General features: G+C 44.7%; 1 protein-coding gene across 1 annotated transcript in view; it reads left to right on the top strand.

The window, feature by feature from the left end:
• Positions 1 to 7,662: 7,662 nt before the first annotated feature.
• Positions 7,663 to 23,062, top strand: part of Lama4 (laminin subunit alpha 4) — a 149,630-nt gene continuing 134,230 nt past the window's right edge. Inside the window, exon 1 of the mRNA XM_052163517.1 lies at positions 7,663 to 8,288. Within this exon, the coding sequence (XP_052019477.1) occupies positions 8,091 to 8,288 (198 nt within the window). The 5' untranslated portion in view covers positions 7,663 to 8,090. The remainder of the gene's footprint in view (positions 8,289 to 23,062) is intronic.

Below are 23,062 nucleotides of genomic sequence, written 5' to 3' on the forward strand. Positions count from 1 at the left end.
AAGTAGATGATATAATCAGGGTGTACTCAAGGACAATAGTTAAGGAATTTCACTGAAGGATGAATTGTGTAACAGATAATATTACGATTTCTCTCTCTTAGCCAGCTGCCAGGGAACACTGTCCGTTGTCCAAGAAGCCAGTGGATGAATCGTAGCTTGGTTAAACTCAACAGTGTATGCTGGTTGGGAAACACAAATGTAATACTTTGTTGTTTCCTACCCTCCCTCACCCACCTAGATCTATTCTCCCAGTGAAGGACTGTATTCAGACTAAAATCTAAATAAACTTCAAGGAGATACTGGTTTTACAAATTGAGATATCTGTGTCTTACCTAGATTAACCCAGGGATGAGGAGTTGTGTGGAGAAGGCATAAAGATGGCTCATGTTATCTGTCTTGACAACTGCTTTACCAGTTGTGAGATCCTCCCCATTCTGGTGCTCACACCTCATTACTAGATGTCGCCTGCTTCATTGCCTGTGGCAATCTACAAATAGTCAGGCCACACTGACCTAGTCCATATTATCATCTCCTGTTATTCACACAACTGTCTTTGTATAATACCAACTCAACTGAACATAAAGATCCCCACCCCACCCTACCCCCACCCCACTCCCACCACCCCCAGGCCTGTGCTACAAGGCTTCATTCCCCATCTCTCCTCACCTGCCTTCCTATACCAGGACAAGATGGTAATCAAGCTCAACTATACATCTTTTGTCACTGGGCTCAAGGACATCTCTCTCTGCTCTAATCTTCCGGCATAAATCACCTTTCATCAGGGCAGACACTTACCTGCTGTTGTGCATAGTGAGGTTCAGGCCCCTCACTAAAAGATACCAATTAAAAGCAAATTGTACATCATACATCATGGATATATATGGTTTCTTAAGCAATTCTTTTTAATGTAAGGAATGCAATGTAGGAATATGATCAAATTACATTATAGACACATATGTTTAAGTCACAATAAAACCTCTTACTTTGTAAAATTAATACATGGTAAATTTAAGGAGTGGTCTGACAAGCACCGAAGAAGCAAAAACAAAACTACCCACACCAAGTGTGCTAGCCCACAGCTGTGATCCCAGGACACAGGAGGGAGAGACAGGGGACGCCTGTGCTCAAGGTCACAATGAGAACTTTTCTCAGGGGAAAAACAACTGTTCAAAACTAATTTCTTTATCTTCTCTATACCTCCAAGCTGTTCTTCTCATAGTCTGTGCAAGTTTTTATAATGGCAACTGCATCAAGTCTGCTCATGTCAAAAGCATGTACACTGACCAGTGTTGACCTTTTCTTACTCTTAGTCCTTCTATCATCACAACCCATTTCCTATATTCAGACTAAATCAGGCTTTAAGTCATCTAATGCTAACATCTTGAGCCCAGCCTCCATGGTCTCTAGTCTGTATAAGGCAACAGCATCTACATGGTCTCCCTACATCCTCCCTTGCCTACTTCCCTACAATATCCTCTTCAAATAGCACACAGAGTAAGTCAGGATATGCCGCTTCTCTGCATAAAGCCCTCCAAATACCAGCACACTTAGGTCAGAACGCCAAAGCCTTTACAACTATCTCAAAGGGCTTCCATCAGTAACCCTGTGACGACCTTTCTCACTTGATTTCCAACAGTTCTTTTACCTGTCTCGGTTCTAGCCTCTTACTCAAAATAGCAAGCAAGCTTCCTGTGGTATCTAGCTAGCATCGACCCTTCCTTTCCGGCCAGTTCTTTCTACACTACAGACAGATGCCTGGCTTACTCCTAACCTTTGTCCACGAAGCCTCCCTGACTACTCTACAGTAGCTTCATCCCTCGTTCCCTAGCCTGTCTGCACTGTTCTTTTGCCTTTATTTTTTATTCTTCTCCAAAGTACAATGCACATAACAAAAATATATATTATGTAACTGTTCTCTCGCTCTTGCTCTCTCCCTCCCTCCCTCCCTCCCTCCCTCCTTCCCTCCCTCCCTTCATCTCTTACCCTGCCTCTCTTCTTCCCTCTCTCCTTCCTGAAGTTTATCCAGTTCTTAATTCTACCATCCCAGGAGCTCCTCTCTTGTCCTGATCTTGTCACCTGCCTGACGAATTTCAATACCAGTCAGTCTCTGTTTGGCACATTACCAGGAACATCAATCATTTTCCTTTATTATGAAGTAATGATCTTGCTAGGCCAAAAAGAGCGACCACAGAACAGGCAAAGTAATAATTGCTCTTAAGACCGTTCTCTGCCGTCTTGCATCTGGTTGCCCTTGCTGTCTACATTTCTCTGAAATGCTTTCCAGGATCCCCTGTTTATGAATACAGTCCCTACTCTCAAGGCTTTGAGAGATGGATGAACAGAAATGTGTTTCTCAGCTTCCTAACTGTCTCTCAATTTGCCCCCCAGGGAAGACCCCCATCCTCACAAGATCCTCCTCCCAAAAGGCACATTTGAACAGGGCAAACTATTCACAGTAACATACTGATATCACACTGACGCTGGGGGGGGGGGGGGGAGAAAAAACCCACAAACCTTAAAATAGTAGAAACAGACTGATTTCTATTTTTGTAAAACCTACAGATGCAGTATACATAAAGATCACACATAAATATGGTGAAGTATATATATATATATATATATATATATATATATATATATATATATATATATATATATATGAATCATTGTAGATATAAGCATGAAGATATTAAAAAAGACACCTTTAGTGCGGTTAGTACCCAAAGGTAATATTCTGTATTGGTTATTTCCTCCTTTTTGATGTCTATAATTTTCTGTTTTGTGGATTATTTTGTCTAGTACACTTTAAATCCTTCAAGTGTAAACAGGACTGTCTCAGTCCTAGGTTTAAATTTCTTTGCCTGAAATGACAACAGCAATGGTACAGATGAGCCCAGTCAGAGAATGACATCTGTGCTTCCCTCCAACACCCTCCTCTTGAAGCTCCAACTGGAGTTGGGCCACAGGAGGATGAAGTGTCTCCTTTTCTGCTAATGTCCTGGTCTTCTCCCTTATGAGGAACAGAAGGAGAAAGGGTACCACGTGCTGGTGATGGAGAAAACCCTTTAACTGTTGCTCTTCCCCCATCTAGTTTCCAGGAGATTTTGATCAACAAGTAAGTATTAGCAATAGCTCTCCATTTCCCATCTTTGCACCTGGAAGGAGGTGCACGTAAGACACCAACTTCAGAAACACAGGCTCAGAGACCATTTACACCTGTGATTCTCAACCCGTGGGTCATGGCCCTTTTGAGGGCGGGTCAGATATCCTGCATATCTGATGTTTATATTATGATTCATAACAGTAGCAAAACTACAGTTATGAAGTAGAACAAGCTAATTTCATGGTTGTGGGTCATTGCAGCATGAGGAGCTGCACTGGAGGATCAGAGCATTAGAAAGGTTGAGAACCACTGATTTAGACGATCCTTTGGCTTCCTCGTTCCTTGTGTGACATTAGTGTCTCTGCTCTCCTGCAGGTCTCCACTCCTGAACCATTGCTCTTTCTGTCCCTCATCAGTTCGGACATGGGATAATTGCCTTCTTGTAGAATGTTCCTTAACTTCTAGCAGCATCTCCGTAAGGGCTCTTGGTGGTTTGAGTAAAACCAATGGAGAAAGACTCACAGATTCGAATTCTTACTGAGTAGCATTAGGAGCTGTGGCCTTGTTGGAGGAAGTGTGTCACGGGGCGTGGGCTTTGAGATTTCACAAGTCCAAGCCAGGTCCAGACTCTCACTCTTTCTTCCTGCTGTCTGCTAATGTAGAACTCTGGGCTCCTCTCCAGCACCGCGTCTTCCTGTGTGCCACCATGCTCCCACCATAGCGACAATGAACTAAACCTCTGAACTGTAAGACAGTCTCATAAACGTTGTGTTTTATAAGAGTTGCCATTGTCATGGTGTCTCTTCACAGCAATAAAACCCAAACTGAGATGGTCTGTGCAATTAATATTATTAGGAGGCCATCTTCATTTCCACGTTGGTTAATCGCTTTACAATTCTTATGGAGAGTACTTATATCTGGTTCAGCTGGTGTTTGGCTCCTAAGCGCTTAAGATTATGTTTTGACCTTGATTAGCTAAGCTTGGCCTAAAGAGGCACTCCATTAAAAAAAAAAAAAAAAAAAAAAGAACTGTATTCAATATGACTTACCATCTACAACCTGGAGAACCTAATGAGAGGAGAACCAAACCTTAAAGGCCTCCCTCCTCCCTCTCTCTCCTTCATCTCCTCCATCTCCTTCATCTCCCCCCTCTCCTAGCTCTCTTGCTGTTGGTCTGCCTCATATAGTCTGAACTTTCATCACAACTAATCATGTGTGGGAAACGGGGGTATTCTTGGAAAAGAGAGAGAGAGAGAGAGACTTAGGGGTCAGATAGGGGAGGCAGAGAGGGGTCTTAGGGGTCTTGGGGGAGGCAACCCAGATCATACTCCTTTCCTGACCAATACCATCATGAAATTATTGTCACTAGTACACAGTCCCCACAACAATCCTCCATCTAGTTATGCCAAGATTAGCACCTACAAACCCAAAATAGCAGCTGACACAACTTTCTATTTGCAGAAGGGCAGGCAGGATGTGTTAACAACACGCTGGTGAGATCCCTGGATGCTGAGGACAGGTCCAACAGCAAAGCGCTGCAGAGGCAGGCAGCCTCGATCTTTATCTGCCGATAACTCCACAGCTTCTTATAAGGGAATTCCAGACCCTTCCTTTGATAAAGCCTCAAAACCCCCAGGTCTCCTGCTGCCAAATCTAAAAATAGCTTTACTAGTCATGGAAAGGCCGTTGATCTGGAAGTTGGAAAGAAACGGGCTCTCACTTAATGCTAACTGATTTGGCGTCCTAAGACAAGCCATTCAGCCTCTGAGCCGTTCCAAATGTCCATGATGATCTTGGGGAAGGTAGGAGCCTCCTCCTCTCAGGAAACAAGGGTAGGATCCTGAAGATACTTGGTGAGTCCTCCTCCACAATCATAGAAAAGGGAAAAGGGCAAAGTGGCCACACACTGGGAAAGTTCCCCAATTTTACTTCTAGTAGAAAAAAAAAATCAACATTAAGACTTTTAAAGGTCTGAGTGTCCCTGTGGTGAAGAGGGGGTGCCCTTTACCCTGATGCTGTCTCACTCACTATAAAATATCCCTCTGTGCTCTCTCTCTCACTCCCTAACCGCCCTCCCTACCTAAGATCCGCGACATCCTCAGTGGACTGCTAGGATAGGGGAGGGACTGGAAGAGGCCAGAAAGGGAAATGGCTGATCTTAACAAACAGGAGGTTCCCCCAAGCCACAGGATATATAAACATGGCTGCTTTCCTCTGTAGGAAGTAACGTTCTATTCTTTACACAGCTTCAAAACATTGAATAATTAAGTTCTTTACTAAGCGCATACTTTATGTATGTTAGTGCATTTTGTTTTATGTACATTATTTATTTTAATAACGCAGTGAAAGGGGCATTGTTGGTCCCATTTTACAGGTGGTAAAACTGACATTATGAAAGACTGAGTTTTGTGTCAAGCTCTTAGAACTACTATAAACAGGCCCAAGACGAACTGTTAGGTCTCATTTAAAAACCTGCATGTGTGTATACACACACATATATTTATTTATATATATATATTTATGTATGTGTGTGCACTTGTGCTCAAATGTGATGCATAACGATAGCATTATTATTCAAAGTTATAACCTTAGAGGGTGTAACAGGATTACTGAGCACCGCTATTCCCTCTCAGAGTCTGGCCACCTTCTCCCTCAGTAGAAATCACTTAAAGAATCATCTAAACCAAACACGCCCTTCATGTCTTTCAGTTAATTTAGTACGTCAACCAATTTCTATGGGGGGAAAATATGACAAGTTAGTTTAATGGTTCCTTGTCATATCATTGTTAAATCTTTAAACAAAAACACTACAGATGTCATGGTATTTACGAGAACCCTTTTTGCTCTCCCCGACACCAGCTCTCTCATGACACACCATTTTATTATTTAAAATCAAGAATCTCACTGCAACCAAGCATGTGCTCACTGCCCAGCATGCACAGAAGCCTGCACTGGCGGCGTTTATTTAGTTATTGTCTGTTTTGTTTATTTTGTTATCACTTGTATTGCTTATTTTGCCGAAAGAACTTTATCAACAACAGATTAATGAAGGAGACAGAGTGGCTCAAGTCTGTCGCACGTATTGGCAGGTGTGGAAAGAAGTTAAGTGGCCCAACAGGGGACATGGAAGGAGTGTTAGGATAATCCAGATCCAGCACTCAGTTCCAATGTCTTGGCATCATTACTGTAATACCAGACTACTCCACCATTGCCAAATGCGTGCAAGGATGTCCACTTATCCATCACATGAAACTAACTCATGCAAACTGTTGGTGCATAGAAAGCACTCAAAAAGTGAAAGAGACCACCCACTACTCACTACTACCCAGTACTCACCACTACCCGCTACCCACTACCCACTACCCACTACCCACAATCTCAGTTCAGGCTTTATCTTATCAATTTCGGAGTGTTACAGACCTGAACCAGAGCTTTAGACCAAGAAGGCTCCCATTTAAACTTCAATATCAGCTGGGTGGCCTTGGGGAATCTCCCATTCTTCTTCCACAACAAGGAAATAATAGCCCTACTATGCGGGAATGCCGTGGTGTTTACAAATAATGTGTGGAAAGTGACTGGCCCGTGGTAGAGAGTAAACAGTTGTTTATGTGTATTTTTAGAGACAACAGCCCAAATTGGGTGAAATGTGGCTCGTGATAATGTTCACAGAGGTGCCTTACTGTGTAAATGTAATTCCCAATATCTTAAAACCAGCCTGGGCGTCATGATATGGCTATCTTGTTCATCTGGTCCTTTTTAAGCCACTTTGGGGACTTCCAGAGATACCTAAAGCTCTGACCCGAAGCCCATAGAAATAAAGGCACCTCGCTGCAGGAGTGGATACTAGTAAGTTCAAGGGCGCCCCGGCATAACTGCAGCCCAAGTTCATGGAAGCCTTGGAAAGGTTACATGATTCAGACAGATGTAGTAGGCATGAGATTACAGGCTGAGGGGAAGAGGTCGGGGCTACTATGGGCTGTGGGTTGCATATTTGACAGGCTCATACACTGCAAGCCTTGTTCTGGGGCCCTCACAAAGCACCTCTTTAGGGAAAACAAGATGTTCTTTGTAAATAAAAGTTCATGCATTTCAATAATGAAGTCATTTTCTAGTACTATAGTGAAAGATATTCTCTCCAGCCCTCTGGGTGAGGAGTCCACAGAGGAAGAGGAGTGGCCAGTGAGGAGAGCCACAGGCTATCTCTAGAAAAGGAGAGAAGGAGACCGCATCCAGAAATGGACACCCTGCCTCTGGCTCCTGAGATCACCTACCTCAGGCTCCCTCCCGCCCCTGGAATCCCTTTTCCACCCACTTTCCTGTACACTAGTGGGGGCCACATACAAATCTATATAAATATAGATCAGACATCCGGCGCCTTGGCTACGTAAATAAGGGATGTGGGGAAGCAATCAGGAACGCTGAATATTCATCTCCAGTCCTTGGAGAGACTCCAGACTGCGAGGGGGAGGGGAAGGCAGCGTCAAGGAAAGGCCTGACCTCGGGGTCTGAAAGCCAACTTGGAGTGGGAGGGCCTGGAAGAGGAAGGTGGAAAGGGAGTGGTGAGAATGAGTGTGGGAAGGAAGCCAGAGCCGCGCCGTCCTCGGTCCCAGCCGCCAGGGAGAGGAGGTGGCCAGGAGCGCTCGCCCGCTTGCCCGCCCGGCTCCTGCCAGTCCCGATCCGCTGCCTTTGGATGCTCGCAGGGCGCTACGCTCCATCCATCTGTAGGTCCCAGAACCCAAGTCTCAGGAGCGCCAGGGAGACCGGAGACAAAGTGAGAGAAGCAAGAGGGAAAGAAGAGAACACGCTGACTCGCGCTCCCTCTTCTTTAATAAAACAACGACAAAGTTACAGCTAGGGCTCCTGGATCTAAACACTGCAGGCCCAGAGAAGACAAAACACCAGGCATCGCTGCATCTCTTGGGGGGTACCCACCAAGACCCCCAGATCCTTCGCTCCAGGAAGGGCCCTGTTGAATATCAGCAGAGAGATGGCTTGGAACACAGCCTGGTGCTCAGTCCTGGCCCTGTGGCTGCTCTGGGGTGCTGTCTGCTCCAACGCGGTGGCGTCAGGGGACGGCAATGCGTTTCCTTTTGACATCGAGGGGAGCGCAGTGGTCAGCAGGCAGGATCCATCGGAGACCAGCGACTCCCATGTGACACTGGGACGCCTGCAGCCGGCTGCTGAGGTACGGTACCCCCCCTCCCTTTGCCACCCTGCTCTGCACCTGTGTCTACCCTGTCTGCGGGCTGGGCCACAATCCTCTTTCCCTCTCCCCATCTTTTTGACAACCTAGACTTTCATCTGGACTGGGTCTCCTCGGTTTGAAATAAAGGGCTCTGGTGTGAAAGTTTGACTGGGATGTCAGTTGAAAGTTGAAGCTTTGGAACGTGTTTCTCTCTTCCAGTGAGAGTACCCTTTATGTCTGCATGGGTGTGTTAGACTACATGAGAAATGTATGCAGTATGCAGTGGTGGTCTTTTGGTGTGTTCCAATAGTCATTTTGTCAAGCCTTGGCACTTACTGTACGTGTTCCTCACTGTTCCACTGTCTCCTCTTTGCTGTTTGAACAATGGGAGCAATATTCCTAGAGACCTATCCTGTCTCAGATTAAACAAAAGGTCTTCTGCAAGGCTGGGTGCTGGGAGTGGGGTCTTGGAGGAGTAGGGTGCTGAGGGTGGGACTTGTCTGTGAAGGAAGCTGCTAGAAAATCTCAGGGCAGACACCTTAAACAAAAGCAGACCATTCTAATCCAGAAGCAAGATGAACTCGTGCTCCATTCCCAAAGCAAAGCCGATCGGGATATACTATTGATCTGATGTTTATTCAAAGAGCTACTGTTTTTATATATCAAGAGAGTTTTACGTGGAGAAACAGCTGTACTGTGGACACTGGAGAAGGATGCGTCCACAGTGAGTGATTTAAGAGCCTCTGAGCCTGGATAGACAGTAGCGTGCCCAGGCTGTGGGGGATGCTAAGTGGGAGGAAAGTGAAGTCACCTAAGTTCATGGGAAAGGAAAGAGCGATTGACCTAATACCACACATATACACCACACACACACACAGAGAGGGGGGGGGGAGGGAGGGGGGAGAGAGAGGGGGGGGAGGGGGGAGAGAGAGAGAGGGAGAGAGAGGGAGGGAGCACACACACACCACATATCATACAACACATACACAAAGCAAACAAATAACACACACCACATACAGACACACACAGAGAGAGAGAGAAAACACACACAAACCACATATCATACAACACATACACAAACAAATAACACACACTACATACATACACACACACAAACACCGAGAGAGCACATGCAATACACACCACATATCATATACAACACATACACAAAGCAAACAAATAACACACACCATATACACACCACACACATCACTCCACATACCACACATCAAAACATACACACCACACACACATACACACAACACATACACATGCCACACATATATACACACACTACTATACCCATGTCTATAGCAATCATACAGCTAGAGTGGTGACGCAAGTTGATAATCCTGCTAAAAGCCACTGAAGTCTCAGCTGTTGCCCCTAATTCTGCCTATTGGTAATATAACTATAGTTACTAATTGTTGATTAGAAGTAAAATGCAAGACGGTTCTTCTTAAGTGAAAGTCCTGGCCACGCTTCCTCAGAAGGGAGGAAAGTGGGTAGAACTAGAGTGGTCCAGTCTCCCTTCAGTACACAGTGTCTACCCTATGGGTCTATTTTGAAAGAAATAGAAAGAAAGAAGGGACTTCTAATCACACCCAGACACTGGGGACAGGTCAGAGCAGCCAAACTCCCTCAATGGGAAGGAATTGCTTCTCTGCATTCTTGGAACAAATCCAGGCAGTATTATCTCCGCACCTGTTGCTTCCAGCAGGGAAAGTCCCTGAGTGAAATGCTGGCCATGAGAACAGAATTGATATTGAGTATAGGACACTCAATTAAACTTGAATTGCAGGTAAACAATAAATAAATCTCTATTGTGTTCTAACGTTATACTAGTTTTTTTTTATTATTCATCTTAATTCAACTTACCTAGGTATTCTGTGTTTGAATATGTTAAATCTAAAGAGATGATCATATCATGCATAGCTATTTTTCTCTGTATTAGCAACTCATAATAATTATTTGAATATTGGAGGACCTTAAAATTAATATTGAGGCTGTGAGCAACCTCTCACACAAGCGTGTGTCTGGGGCAGCTTTAGCAAAGTGTTTTAGAGGGCTTGCTAAACAACTGCAAGCCTCTTGACTTTATCCAAGTAATAGTTTGCAAAACTTACTGATAAAAAAAAAAGACAAAAAAACAAAACCCAAGGCTTAGGGAAATCATTGATAGCCATTTTAGGCTTTATGTAGTTGCCATGGTGAAGGTATTCCAGTGTCTGACATAGATAGAAGTGATTCGAACATGCTGAGTCATTACCATAAATGAGTTAGATTTTTTATTAAAAAAAAATCCTTATTTTGGTGCTATTTCTCAGAGCCTTTTACACTTCTATCTTACTTAATGTTTGTTACTATTGGATCTGTATTTCTCTATATTCTTCTGATCAGAAAGACTGTCCCACAATAAGTTAAATGTGCAATACTGACAGGGTCTACTAGGCCTACTGGTTGAGGAATTTGGGGAAGAGAGAGAAGATATTAGTCATCCCGGGGAAGATCTCAGCAGTCAGGGTGGAGGACCAAACTATGCTTCCAAAGGACAGTTTCACATAAAGCCCAGCTTGCCCGTGGCCCCAGGATGATCCCAGTGCCCGGCCAGCAGGTTTCCCATGCTCTTTCTAGTCAGCAAGCAGATCTTAAATCAAATACATTCCAGAGACTTAATAACATGGCACAGCTACTTTACTGGGTTGGGTCAGGAAACCGTATTTACATAAAGCAGAATATGGTCACATGATTCATAGGACGGGTTCAAAATGTGGGTGGGAGGGTGCTCTAAAAATATTTCCACTTTATTTGAGTTGGATCTATATGAATGGTCGTTCTTCAACCAACTCTCCAAAAGAAGGAAGAAAGGAAAAGCTAAGGCAAGCATGGGTCAGTGGGAGGAGCTTGGCAGAAATTCCCTAAAGCCCTCCGCAGCCCCCCATCACTGGATGCTTGTCTAAGACGGGCTCTCTGACCCACAGTGGTGCTCAGTGTGAACTGGGAGTGAATGTGAATGAAAAGCTAACACAATGAAAGGACAGACAAGGCTGGCAGGCCAGGAAGGAAGGGCTCACCTTTGGAAAAAAGCTTTCCCACAGGATGGAAAGAATGTGAAAGAGACACACCCAAAGAGAACCCTATACCCCACTTGAGGGTTTTCCTACCTCCTGCTTCTTGACAAGCAATTTACTGAGTCCACTCCTGCTGAGCAGATGGTGACAGCAGCGATTTTTAGTAAGCACAGCTGGGCAAGAGGGAGACTAGGCGTTTCAGAAGGGACCTTCAGTATCCTGACAAGACTTTTACACTTGATCTTAGCCAAAAGGCCGAGAAGCGATCTGACAAGACTTTTAACAAAGAGAGGCTACTCACTTTGTCAAGTGCACTGTAGCAATTTAAGTTGTCTCTCTGTGTGTGTGAGTGTGTATGTAGGATAGTGTATGTGTGAGTGCCTGAGTGTGTCAGAGTGTGTGTGAGTGTGTGAGTGTGTATGACTGTGTGTGACAGTGTGTGAGTATGCATGTGTGAGTATATGAGTGTGTGTATGAGTGTGTATGGAGGAGAGTGTATGTATGAGTGTCTGAATGTGTGACAGTGTGTGTGTGAGTTTGTATGATTGTGTGTGAAAGAGTGTGTGAGTATGCATGTGTGAGTATATGAGTGTGTGTATGATTGAGTGTGTTGAGTGTGTGTATGAGTGTGTGTGGAGAAGAGTATATGTATGAGTGTCTGAGTGTGTGACAGTGTGTGTGAGTGTGTATGACTGTGTGTGAAAGAGTGTGTGAGTATATGAGTGTGTGTATGAGTGAGTGTGTGTATGAGTGTGTGTGGAGGAGAGTGTATGTGTAAGTGTCTGAGTGTGTGGCAGTGTGTGTGAGTGTGTGATGACTGTGTATGACTGTGTGTGAAAGAATATGTGAGTATCCTTGTGTGAATGTATGAGTGTGTGCATGAGTGAGTGCGTATGAGTATGTGTGGAGGAGAGTGTATGTGTGAGTGTCTGAGTGTGTAAGAATGAGTGTGAGTGTGTGTGTGAATGTGTATGACTGTGTGTGAAAGAGTGTGTGAGTATATGAGTGTGTGTATGAGTGAGTGTGTGTATGAGTGTGTGTGGAGGAGAGTGTATGTGTAAGTGTCTGAGTGTGTGGCAGTGTGTGTGAGTGTGTGATGATTGTGTATGACTGTGTGTGAAAGAATATGTGAGTATCCTTGTGTGAATGTATGAGTGTGTGCATGAGTGAGTGTGTATGAGTATGTGTGGAGGAGAGTGTATGTGTGAGTGTCTGAGTGTGTAAGAATGAGTGTGAGTGTGTGTGTGAATGTGTATGACTGTGTGTGAAAATGTGTGAGTATGCATGTATGAGTATATGAGTGTGCATGAGTGTGTACATGTAAGTGTACATGAGTGGTAGTGTGTGTAAGAGTGTGTGAGTATACATGTGTGAAAGTGTATGTGAGTGTATGAGTCTGTGTAAGTATGTGCATGTGAATGTGTGTGAATGAGTGTGTGTATGAGTGTGTGTGTATGAGTGTGTGAGTGTGTATGAGTGTGTGTGAGTGTGTGTGAATGAGTGTGTGTGTGTGTGTGTGTCTGTGTGTGTGTGTGTGTGTGTGTGTGTGTGTTTTGGGTAATGTAGTTAGTTGGTCCAGAGCTTTCTCCTCTTCCCTATACGGCTGTTGCAATTTCTAGAACTGATGAAACACAGGCAGGGCAATGTTCACGTGTGGATTTTGTGGAAGTGATCAGAATCTAGCTAAACAAACACAGACATGCAGGGAACCAGAGGGAAAGAAGGAGCGGAGAGAGAGTGACACCAGGGAACCTGTATCAGAGTATCCTCAGGGAAAGAGAGGTTTTTGTTTATTGAGACATAGGGCAGGGAGTCAAGCAAGGTTGCAACGAACGCTGGGTTAGCGGAAGTGGCCAGATGGAGGCCAAGCAAAGGCCTTGAGAAATGTGGGCAAAGGAAGCCTCTTGGAAGGGCCAAGCAGGAGTGGGTGGGGCTGGGCTTTATCCTTATTACTGGTTTTGATAAATGAAAATAGGAGAAATGCATCATAAAGGTGAGGAAACTTCCCTGAGAGGAAAACGTAAGACTTCATGGCCTAGCCTGAGTGGGGTTTATTGTTAATATCATTGCCAGGCTAACTTCCCTCCAAAAGAATCGTTGCTTCCTAAGCCCATGGCCTTCCCACTCCGGGAGACTAACTGTGAGGGACTTTCCCTCCATCCTTCTCCATGCTGCCGTGTGGTCCCAGGCCCCGGACTCTACATTCGCTCCCTGCCCTTGAAGGGTTGCCGGGATGTTTACACAAAGTCTCTATCTTGTTCACTATCTGCTTCTCTTTCCTTATCTCAGCCCTTGCCTTGAAAAAGACTGTGTACGCAATAAATCTTCCAGCCACTAGGCTAGGCAGCTGTCCTGGACTGCTGTGCCAGCACTAGATTAGGTCTTTGGAACCTCCACTTTCATTCACGCAACAAGCACATTAGAGACATACCTTGTACGGAGAAAGTACAGGTACCAAGAGGGATTAAAAGAAAATAAAGGATAAGAGTTTTATCATCACATTCAAGTGGTAAGCAATCTGACAGAAAATAATACACCAAGCACTCACTGTCCAAAGCAGAGCAGACTGATGCTCTGTAAGAGTGGCTATGAGCTGAGCGTGGAGAAAATGAGGTAGACCAGGAAGACATGATACTCTACTTGCCAACAGCAAAGATTTTAGACAGCTTTCTTTAGAAAGACCAGGCTATTGTAGCAGCGGTGTGATTAACACCACCTAAGACATTTCCTCACTCCTCCATGATAGGTCAGTAGAACTATACGGGTATCTCAATTTACAAACTTGGAAATGGGTAGAAAGGCAGCCATCTGAACTGCCAGGTGTGAAGTGACTCTGTCGGGGAGGAGATAACTGTGCAGGAATATCTAGAAAGGATATGGAACCATCCTTAGGGACCATTTTATTAAAATTTTGGGAGCCTTTCTTTTTGAAAATGAAGAAGTATAAAATGTCATTCAAAGCACCATTCAGTGCTACTGGAAGAGTCTGTAAGCTGCACAAACTGTCAAGACAACGGAAAACTTGGGTAACATCCCTTCCTTGCGTTGCTGAGTAAATTTTTTCTTCGTTTTCTTTTATTCTGGGGGTTCGGGTGGCATGTGTGTGTACCTTGATGATTGAATGGTGGTCAGAAGACAATATATAGGCATCTTCAAAGTGCATTCATACTGTTGGTATGTCAGAATCACTGCTATTCAGGTTCCCATTCATCTATACAATATAATGAATATATTATATATAATTTACATATATACACACGTGGATGTATATGTATAGAACATCTGTTTGCTCATCCACCCATACAAATAAATGTGGTTTCTTCCTTTTGGGTATTGGAGCAATACTGTTATGAACGTTGTTATGAACTATAAGTATCTAGCTTTGAGTCCCTGGTTTCAGTTCTTTTGAGTACATAAGTGGAATTGCTAGATCCTGTGGGCCAAAGAAATTCTTAAAACTCAGATTATTACAGAAGCCATGCAAACAAATATCTAAGGGGAGCCAGGTAAGGAGGAAGAGTAACCTGGGGGTGACCAGCCCTAAATGACAGGAGACTGTCCTCCAGAGTGGAGCTCTGCCCCGCTAGCTCTTCTAGAACTCGTTTGTCTGTTTTTAATGACAAACTACTTAGGAGGCAGAGGCAGGCAAATTTCAGAGTTGGAGGCCAGCCTGGTCTACAGAGTAGGTTCCAGGACAGCCACGACTACAGAGAAAACCTTTCTCAAAAACAACAACAACAACAACACAAACAACAAAATAAATAAAATAAAATAAAATAAAATAAAATAAAATAAAATAAAATAAAATAAAATAAAGAATCTGGATTCTTTTTTTTTTCCCCAAGACAGGGTTTCTCTGTGTAGCCCTGGCTGTCCTGGAACTCACTCTGTAGACCAGGCTGGCCTCAAACTCAGAAATCTGCCTGCCTCTGCCTCCCAAGTGCTGGGATTACAGGCGTGCACCATCACCACCCCGGTCCTGGATTCTTAACTGAAACTGATGACTCAATATTAAAATTTGTCCTTAGCAAGTATATCCGAAGACCAGGTTTAGCACAAGGGCAATTTACTTGCTATCCCTACCATATTTGAAAATCACCTTTCATCAAAGGCAGACTGTGGTCATGTTGGCCAAACAGATATGTGAATCAGTGCTCAAACTTTCAGCAGGGTGACTTTGAGCAAATTAACTCATCTTTTAGGGATTGCCTTTTTTATTATAAAATTAGTAGACACATATTTTGGTTCACAAGATTGATGTGATATTGCACGTAGATGTGTATGTCTGTCTATAGGCTTTATTAGACAGTTCACCTGAGCCTCCCCTCCCCTCAGCCTCCCCTCTCCTCAGCCTCTCCTCTCCTCAGCCTCTTCCTCCCCTCAGCCTCTTCCTCTCCTCAGCCTCCCCTCCCCTCAGCCTCTCCTCCCCTCAGCCTCTTCCACTCCTCAGCCTCCCCTCCCCTCAGTCTCCCCTCCTCTCAGCGTCTTCCTCCCCTCAGCCTCTTCCTCCCCTCAGCCTCTTCCTCTCCTCAGCCTCCCCTCCCCTCAGCCTCTTCCTCTCCTCAGCCTCCCCTCCCCTCAGCCTCTCCTCCCCTCAGCCTCCCCTCCCCTCAGCCTCTCTTCCCCTTAGCCTTCCCTCCCCTCAGCCTCTTCCTCCCCTCAGCATCTTCCTCCCCTCAGCCTCCCCTCCTCTCAGCCTCTTCCTCCCCTTAGCCTCTTCCTCCCCTCAGCCTCTCCTCCCCTCAGCCTCTTCCTCCCCTCAGCCTCTTACTCTCCTCCCCTCAGCCTCTTACTCTCCTCCCCTCAGCCTCTTCCTCCCCTCAGCCTCTTCCTCTCCTCAGCCTCCCCTCCCCTCAGCCTCTTCCTCCCCTCAGCCTCTTACTCTCCTCCCCTCAGCCTCTTACTCTCCTCCCCTCAGCCTCTTCCTCTCCTCAGCCTCCCCTCCCCTCAGCCTCCCCTCCCCTCAGCCTCTTCCTCTCCTCAGCCTCCCCTCCCCTCCCCTCAGCCTCTCCTCCCCTCAGCCTCCCCTTCCCTCAGCCTCTCCTCCCCTTAGCCTTCCCTTCCCCTCAGCCTCTTCCTCCCCTCAGCATCTTCCTCCCCTCAGCATCTTCCTCCCCTCAGCCTCCCCTCCTCTCAGCCTCTTCCTCCCCTCAGCATCTTCCTCCCCTCAGCCTCCCCTCCTCTCTGCCTCTTCCTCCCCTCAGCCTCTTCCTCCCCTCAGCCTCTTCCTCCCCTCAGCCTCTTCCTCCCCTCAGCCTCTTTCTCCCCCTCAGCCTCTCCTCCCCTCAGCCTCTTCCTCCCCTTACCTCTTCCTCCCCTCAGCCTCTCCTCCCCTCAGCCTCTTCCTCCCCTCAGCCTCTTACTCTCCTCCCCTCAGCCTCTTCCTCCCCTCAGCCTCTTACTCTCCTCCCCTCAGCCTCTTCCTCCCCTCAGCCTCTTACTCTCCTCAGCCTCCCCTCCCCTCAGCCTCTCCTCCCCTCAGCCTCTTCCTCCCCTCAGCCTCTTCCTCCCCTCAGCCTCTTCCTCTCCTCAGCCTCCCCTCCCCTCAGCCTCTCCTCTCCCTCTCAACTCCTTTCTTCCCTGTGACCTCAGTGAAGCACAGGTACTATGTGCTTAGTGTTTTGCCAAATGTACTTTGTCACCTAAATCTTTAATAATTTTATAATTTCATTTTGTCTGCATAGTTCCTAGTTATGCAACTAGTGGAGGGACTAGAGTGTGTCTCTTATAATCATTCCCTAATAGTTTTCAAATAGGTTTTACAGGAAATACAGTATCTGAGTGGCTAAGAAAAATGATGTGTTTTTCTGAATCTCCAGAAAAGCCAAATAACAGCAACAGCAAAGCCAAGCAAAAAAAAGTATGAAATATAGGGAAAGAAATTAAGTCTTGAGAAAAACGAAAGGACAAATTCACAAATGTTCAAATTTGACTAGTCGATTGTGATGTGCATAAGGCCAGGGAAAGCCTGCTTGGTTATAACAATCATATAAATATGATGGCAGCCAGATAGAATTTTGAGGCATTTGAGTTAGAAAACATAAATCCAGGTTTTGGCACATGCTTTGAGTGCCAAAATTAGTATTTCTAAATAATTATTAATTTTCTAGCAGAGCAGATCTGTGAGCTCATTAAGAGATAGTGACCACAGACAGATATTTAAATACTCTCCTGGGTTTCACAAGAGCAGCCTGCTACTTTCAACTGTGTTTTCTCTTTTGCTCCTGGTGTGGTAAAGTTAAATTCTGGGAAACGAATTACTAAAGGGAAGTTTAACCACAGATGTTTGTAATTCCAACTTGAGTTTCCCATCAAAGTCCTAATGAAATTCAGCTGCAGGCAGCCTGCCTCTGAGGAGCTCTGCCTTTTTGTCATGAGAAACTTTGGGGGAGCAACATTCCGGGAGGCCGAGTGGTAGTGGGAAATTTTTCCATATTCAAACCCAAATACTCTGCATAAAGAAAAACACATCAGAAGCTGCTTCTTTTTTAATAGCAAGAGAAAAGTGGGTGGATGTGCCTTAAAAATAATCATAATATGCAAAAGGCCCCTCTTCTGACTTCCAAGGTTGCTTAAAGCTTGTATTTCATGAAAGTTAGAGAGATGCATAAATGAAGGTAAGTGGCTAGTGTAATAAATTCTGGAAAACTGCTAAGTGTGAGCGACCTAGAACATGCATTAGCACAAATTTCCTATAGTCTACAATGGAAATCTGTGCTGTACCCTACAGCTAAAAGATCTCCTAACTTCAGACTTTGCATGCTTATATTTATTGTGAAATTATGGAGTAATATCATCGCCTTAAAGGACACTGGAGACTCTGGGGATCTAAACTGTGTTCTGCAGAGCTTGCCTTGAGGATATGGCAGCCACATGGACTAGTGTGGTCTGTGCCAAGTGCACTGCAATGCAGAGAACAGGACTAAATAATTCTATAAAAGCCAGTGTCCGCCCAAAAGACTGAAGACCATAGAAGCAAGAGAGACAGCGAGTGATCGTGACACCCTTAGTTACCAGGTCTGGAGAACTGCCTAGAAGCTTCAAATAAAAATATCAAAATGGTTGCATGGTGCTCAACAGAGAGAAAAAAATATTCTTTTTTCTTAGTATGCGATACCACAGCACAAACCCCACACCTCAGTCTTTTGATCTTTTTTTTTTTTGTTTTGTTTTTTGTTTTTTTGTCTTTTTTTGGGGGGGGTGCTTTCTTTTTTTTTTAAAGCTATCTATTTATTTAAGTAAATGTGTGTGTGTGTGTGTGTGTGTGTGAGAGAGAGAGAGAGAGAGAGAGAGAGAGAGAGAGAGAGAGCTTGTATGCTCTACATGCCTTCAGGAAGAATCCTTTGGAACAGAAGAGAGCATTGGATCTTCTGGAACTGGAGTCATAGACAGTTATGAGCTGCCACGTGGGTGCTGGGAATCAAACCTGGGTCTTCTAGAAGAGCAATTATTATTCTTAACCCCTGAGCCATCTCTCAAGTACCTCACCCCACCCTCGAGCGCGTGCTTGCGCGCGCACACACACACACACACACATCTCAATCTTAAACTGTGGCAAGTCTATTCTGTAGCAAGCTACCCTATGATTCTTTTTAAGCTTCATGATGTGTGTGCTGGCCTTTGAGAAGAGTGACAGACTGGGGCCACCAAGCACACCCTAAGTGCCACCTTTCTTCCTGCTGATCTGCCACAAATCTTAGTAGCCACCAGTTGTTTTCTGTCAATCCCCAGGCCACAGGTGTGGTGCTATACACCTGACACTTGATGGACTCTTGTTGCTTAGATGGGAATGTTTATTGTAGTGCATAAATAATTGCTTTAGTCTATTGTCTTCCCTGGGCCTTGTTGTTCCTCACAATCAATACTAACCGACACTCCAATTTTCACTCATAAAGAGACAAGCCCTGGAGCCTTTATTGCAGCACAAAAGTCAGCATAAAAAAGACCTACTAAGGGTGAAACCCATCTGATACCCAGCGGGAGGTTATCCTTGGACTCAAAACCTACTGTGCTCGCAACTGTAAAGCCAAAGACTGCAACAGATGCTTGATGCTAGAAAGGAAGTTTAGAGACCCCCTCCTCTCATGGAAGGAAGAGTTTAGCTGGGCAGAGGGTAGTAGAGACAGAGAAAGGCAGAGAGAGAGAGAGAGAGAGAGAGAGAGAGAAGAGTAGTAGAGGCTGGCTATGATCCTGGCTGGCTATGTGGAGAGAGGGGGAGGGGAATGGGGAGAGAGGGGGAAGGGACCGGAGGACAGAGCAGGAGCAAGAAGGCAAGAGAGCAAGAGAGAGAAGAGGGGGCAAGCAGCCCCTTTTTATAGTGAGTAAGGCATACCTGGCTGTTGCCAGGCAACTGTGGAGCAGAGCTTAGACAAATTGCCGACTGTATCCATGCCACCTGAACCCAGGCTAGCAAAACAGAGCATCAGAATGAGAATCCACCTTCTCACCTAGCCACCGTCCTCATTAGTACATTGAAATACAAGAAACACTAAACTCCAGAATATAGCCAGATCTGAATCTGGCTGGGGGAGGTGTGGGTCTGTAGATCTAGAAAGGGGAAATATATATAATTAGGAGGAAGAGAGCAGAGATATTAAAACCCAATCATAGCTGAGTGAATTTCAAAGTTGAGCCTTGCACAAAAAAAAAAAAAAAAAAAATGTGACTCTAAAGTAGAAAAACAACACAGAATGCTGCTTTGAGGATCAGGAAGATGGTGCCACCTCCCGGAAGCATGGCCTCACATGGGCGTTTGGAACTGGTTTTAGAGTAAAGGTGTAACGTGACGTGGAGGGTTATCTACCTATTCCAGTATCCATGACTATACAAAAAAAAAAAAAAAAAAAAAAATGAGATAGCTAAAATGTGTGTCCTTGAGGGAATGACAGGAAGAGGTGGCCAGAGAGGAATTTACTTGGGAAATCTGCTAGAATATAGACTGTCACTTTGATTCCTTAAGAAACGGTACAGCTGTGATGCGTTTTCTTCATAGCGAGGACATCATCCTGACTCTGGACAAGTTTCTATGGAATAAAGAGTATCCTGAGCTAGGGAGGTGATGTCGCAAGATGCATAAAAATTAATTCCCTAAAGGGAAAACTGTCCAGGTGATTCCTCCAGCTGAGGTTTCTAACATGTCCGAGAACTCTTAGGAAGCAAGCGGCATTTGAGTTCCCGGATGTCTCCTGTGTCAAACAGGCATCCTCATTCTCCCTGCAGGCCCCAGGTCTCCTTGACCTTACTTCAGCCCTGAGGCAGGCAGCGCGTTATTAAGACCTTACAGACAGTTGTGTCTCACCCTGTGTGGGGCACTCACTAGCTGAGTTCTATGGTCCTTTTAGCTTTAATTGCTAGACTTGATTAGGTCTCTGGGTCCCGGTACTGTCTAAGCACATTATGCGTCTCCTTGCTTTATTCCCCCTAACACCTCTGAGGAAGGCATTCACATTAAATCCATCTAACAAACAGGAAGTAGACCCCACAGCAGCTGAATAGGTTATTCAAGGTCATAGCTGGGCATTCTGCTTCCACGCTCTTAATTTTCTTACTATAATATCATCTAATAGCTATCTCCAAATCTTTAACTCAGCTAAGAAAGGTCCCCACTGTCTCCAGGACTGGCAGAGATCAGTCCATAAAGAGCATTTAAATTAGTAGGATGGTCACACTCTGCCCTTTGTAAAGTTATACAGTTACAGAACACACTGTCTTGATTGGTAATAATGGAACGTTCTTCCCTTGGAAATGAGAGGATTAATTGCTGAAGTAATTTCTGAACGTAAACGTACGCATGTCCCCAGCTTTGCTGAGCAGTCATTTCTCAGTGGAATCCTGAGTGGACCCACGATTTAAAACTACATCACAAGAATGAAGAAACAACCTGAGTTTCCTCTGGGAAAATGATCGAAGGATCAGTCAGCTGGGAGACTGAAGCCTTAGACGACACCTACGTTCCCACATTTCTAGAAAGGCAGGTCACAACAAAAAGGATTCAACTTAGAACAAAAAAAACAGCTCCTTTCCTAGAAACAGGAATGTGTACTGTAGAATACACATCCTCTGAGTGAGGAGAACAAGAAGCAGCAGCTTAATGGAGAAAGTCACCCAAAGCACACCTGGTTCGGTCTGGACAGATCCAGGAAGTCCCTCCTCTGGGACTAACACAGTGGCTGGGGCAGAAGTCATCTGAGGATCCATCCAACCCTTGTAACCTGGAGGGGGACATCTTTGCGCCTGGTGATCTTTAGACTTTTCAATCCCAGGGATCTCTTTACCCCCTCTCTTTCCTCTCTCACCTCACGTTTTATTGTTATTTCTCCCAATGTGTTCATCCGCTAAGACTGACATAACAAGATACCCCAGATGAGGTGGCTTAAATAACAGAAATATACTTTTTCCAGTGTTTTGGAGACTGAAGACCACGACCAAAGAGCCGTCTTGTAGGGTTGTCGAGGGAGGCCCTTCCTGCCTGATAGAAGGCTGCACTCACACATTTCCTAAAACCTTCCTCCTGTGCATCTCTGGTGTCTTTAGAAGAACACACCAGTCATCTCACATTCGGGTCATGTCCCCGTGACCTCATGTACCCTTTGTTATCTTCCCATGGGCCTCGCCTTCTGATACAGCCAAACTGTGAATTAGAGCATCTCAGTGGACGAATCTTGAGAGGTTTGATCCAACCCACAGCATCAGCTAAACGAAATATTCAGCAGTATTTAATGAAATAATTCACAGCTGCAAAAGAGAGCTGATGATAAAATAGTGTCATTGTTTTATTTGAACTTTAGCCTCAAAAATGAAAATGGGCTGCCATTTCACATGGGTAGTACATTCTTATAGATATGGTGCAATTAACTTTAGTTCTATTTTTTTTTTAAAAAAATATAAAGTATAGTACTTAAAGCCTAAATTTAACCTTGTATTCCTTGGACACTTAGGAATATTTGCTTTCATCAGCTTTGATAACTTCATTCTCTTATTCAACATAATTTATTTAGATCCGACTAAGAAATCTGGATACATGTCCTTAGTATAATACTCACAAAATGTCATGTATCCTCCAAATATGAACAAAACACAATCAGAGACGTAGAGCAAGCAAACTAATAATGCAAACAATGAAACTGCTATGTTATAAAGCTTGGAGAGTTTAGAAAGAATATTTGTTTCTGGTGGGAAGGGACCCTCGCAGAACCCTGAGCCATGTGGCTTTCAATTTGGCCCTTTAAGGTTTGGGGGGAAAGCAGCTCATGATAAGATAGGGTGAGTGGGGACAAGAGACACTCAAGAAAGAGTTAGAGTCTCTGTTGGTTAAACTGGACAATAGGGAGTCATTGAAGGTTTCATTATAGGACAAAGAGAAATGCAGTGAAGGGTGTGCTCTGTAAACCTTAATCTGGAACAGGGAGGAGTGAGTAGAGTAGCAGACAGCACAGAATCTGGGTGGCATGCGCTGCTGCACTGGTGACAGTCCAGGAAAGAATAAAATGTTCTATGCTCACATGGCAGCCACTGTCTAAAGAGGAGAAATCAGTGGCAAAGTTTTACCAGGACAGCTCGCCCCCTATTTGGAGAACAAGGATGAGAGAGAAGCCAACAATACTGCTGATATTTATAGAGATAGATGTATTTAATCATGGAGGTGGACTGTATATGGGGACCTTTTTAACATTAGTCCCACTAAATCAACAGCTGTAAGCTGAG

The sequence above is a fragment of the Apodemus sylvaticus genome, chromosome 19 (assembly GCF_947179515.1).
Source record: "Apodemus sylvaticus chromosome 19, mApoSyl1.1, whole genome shotgun sequence".
NCBI classification, from domain to species: Eukaryota; Metazoa; Chordata; class Mammalia; order Rodentia; family Muridae; genus Apodemus; species Apodemus sylvaticus.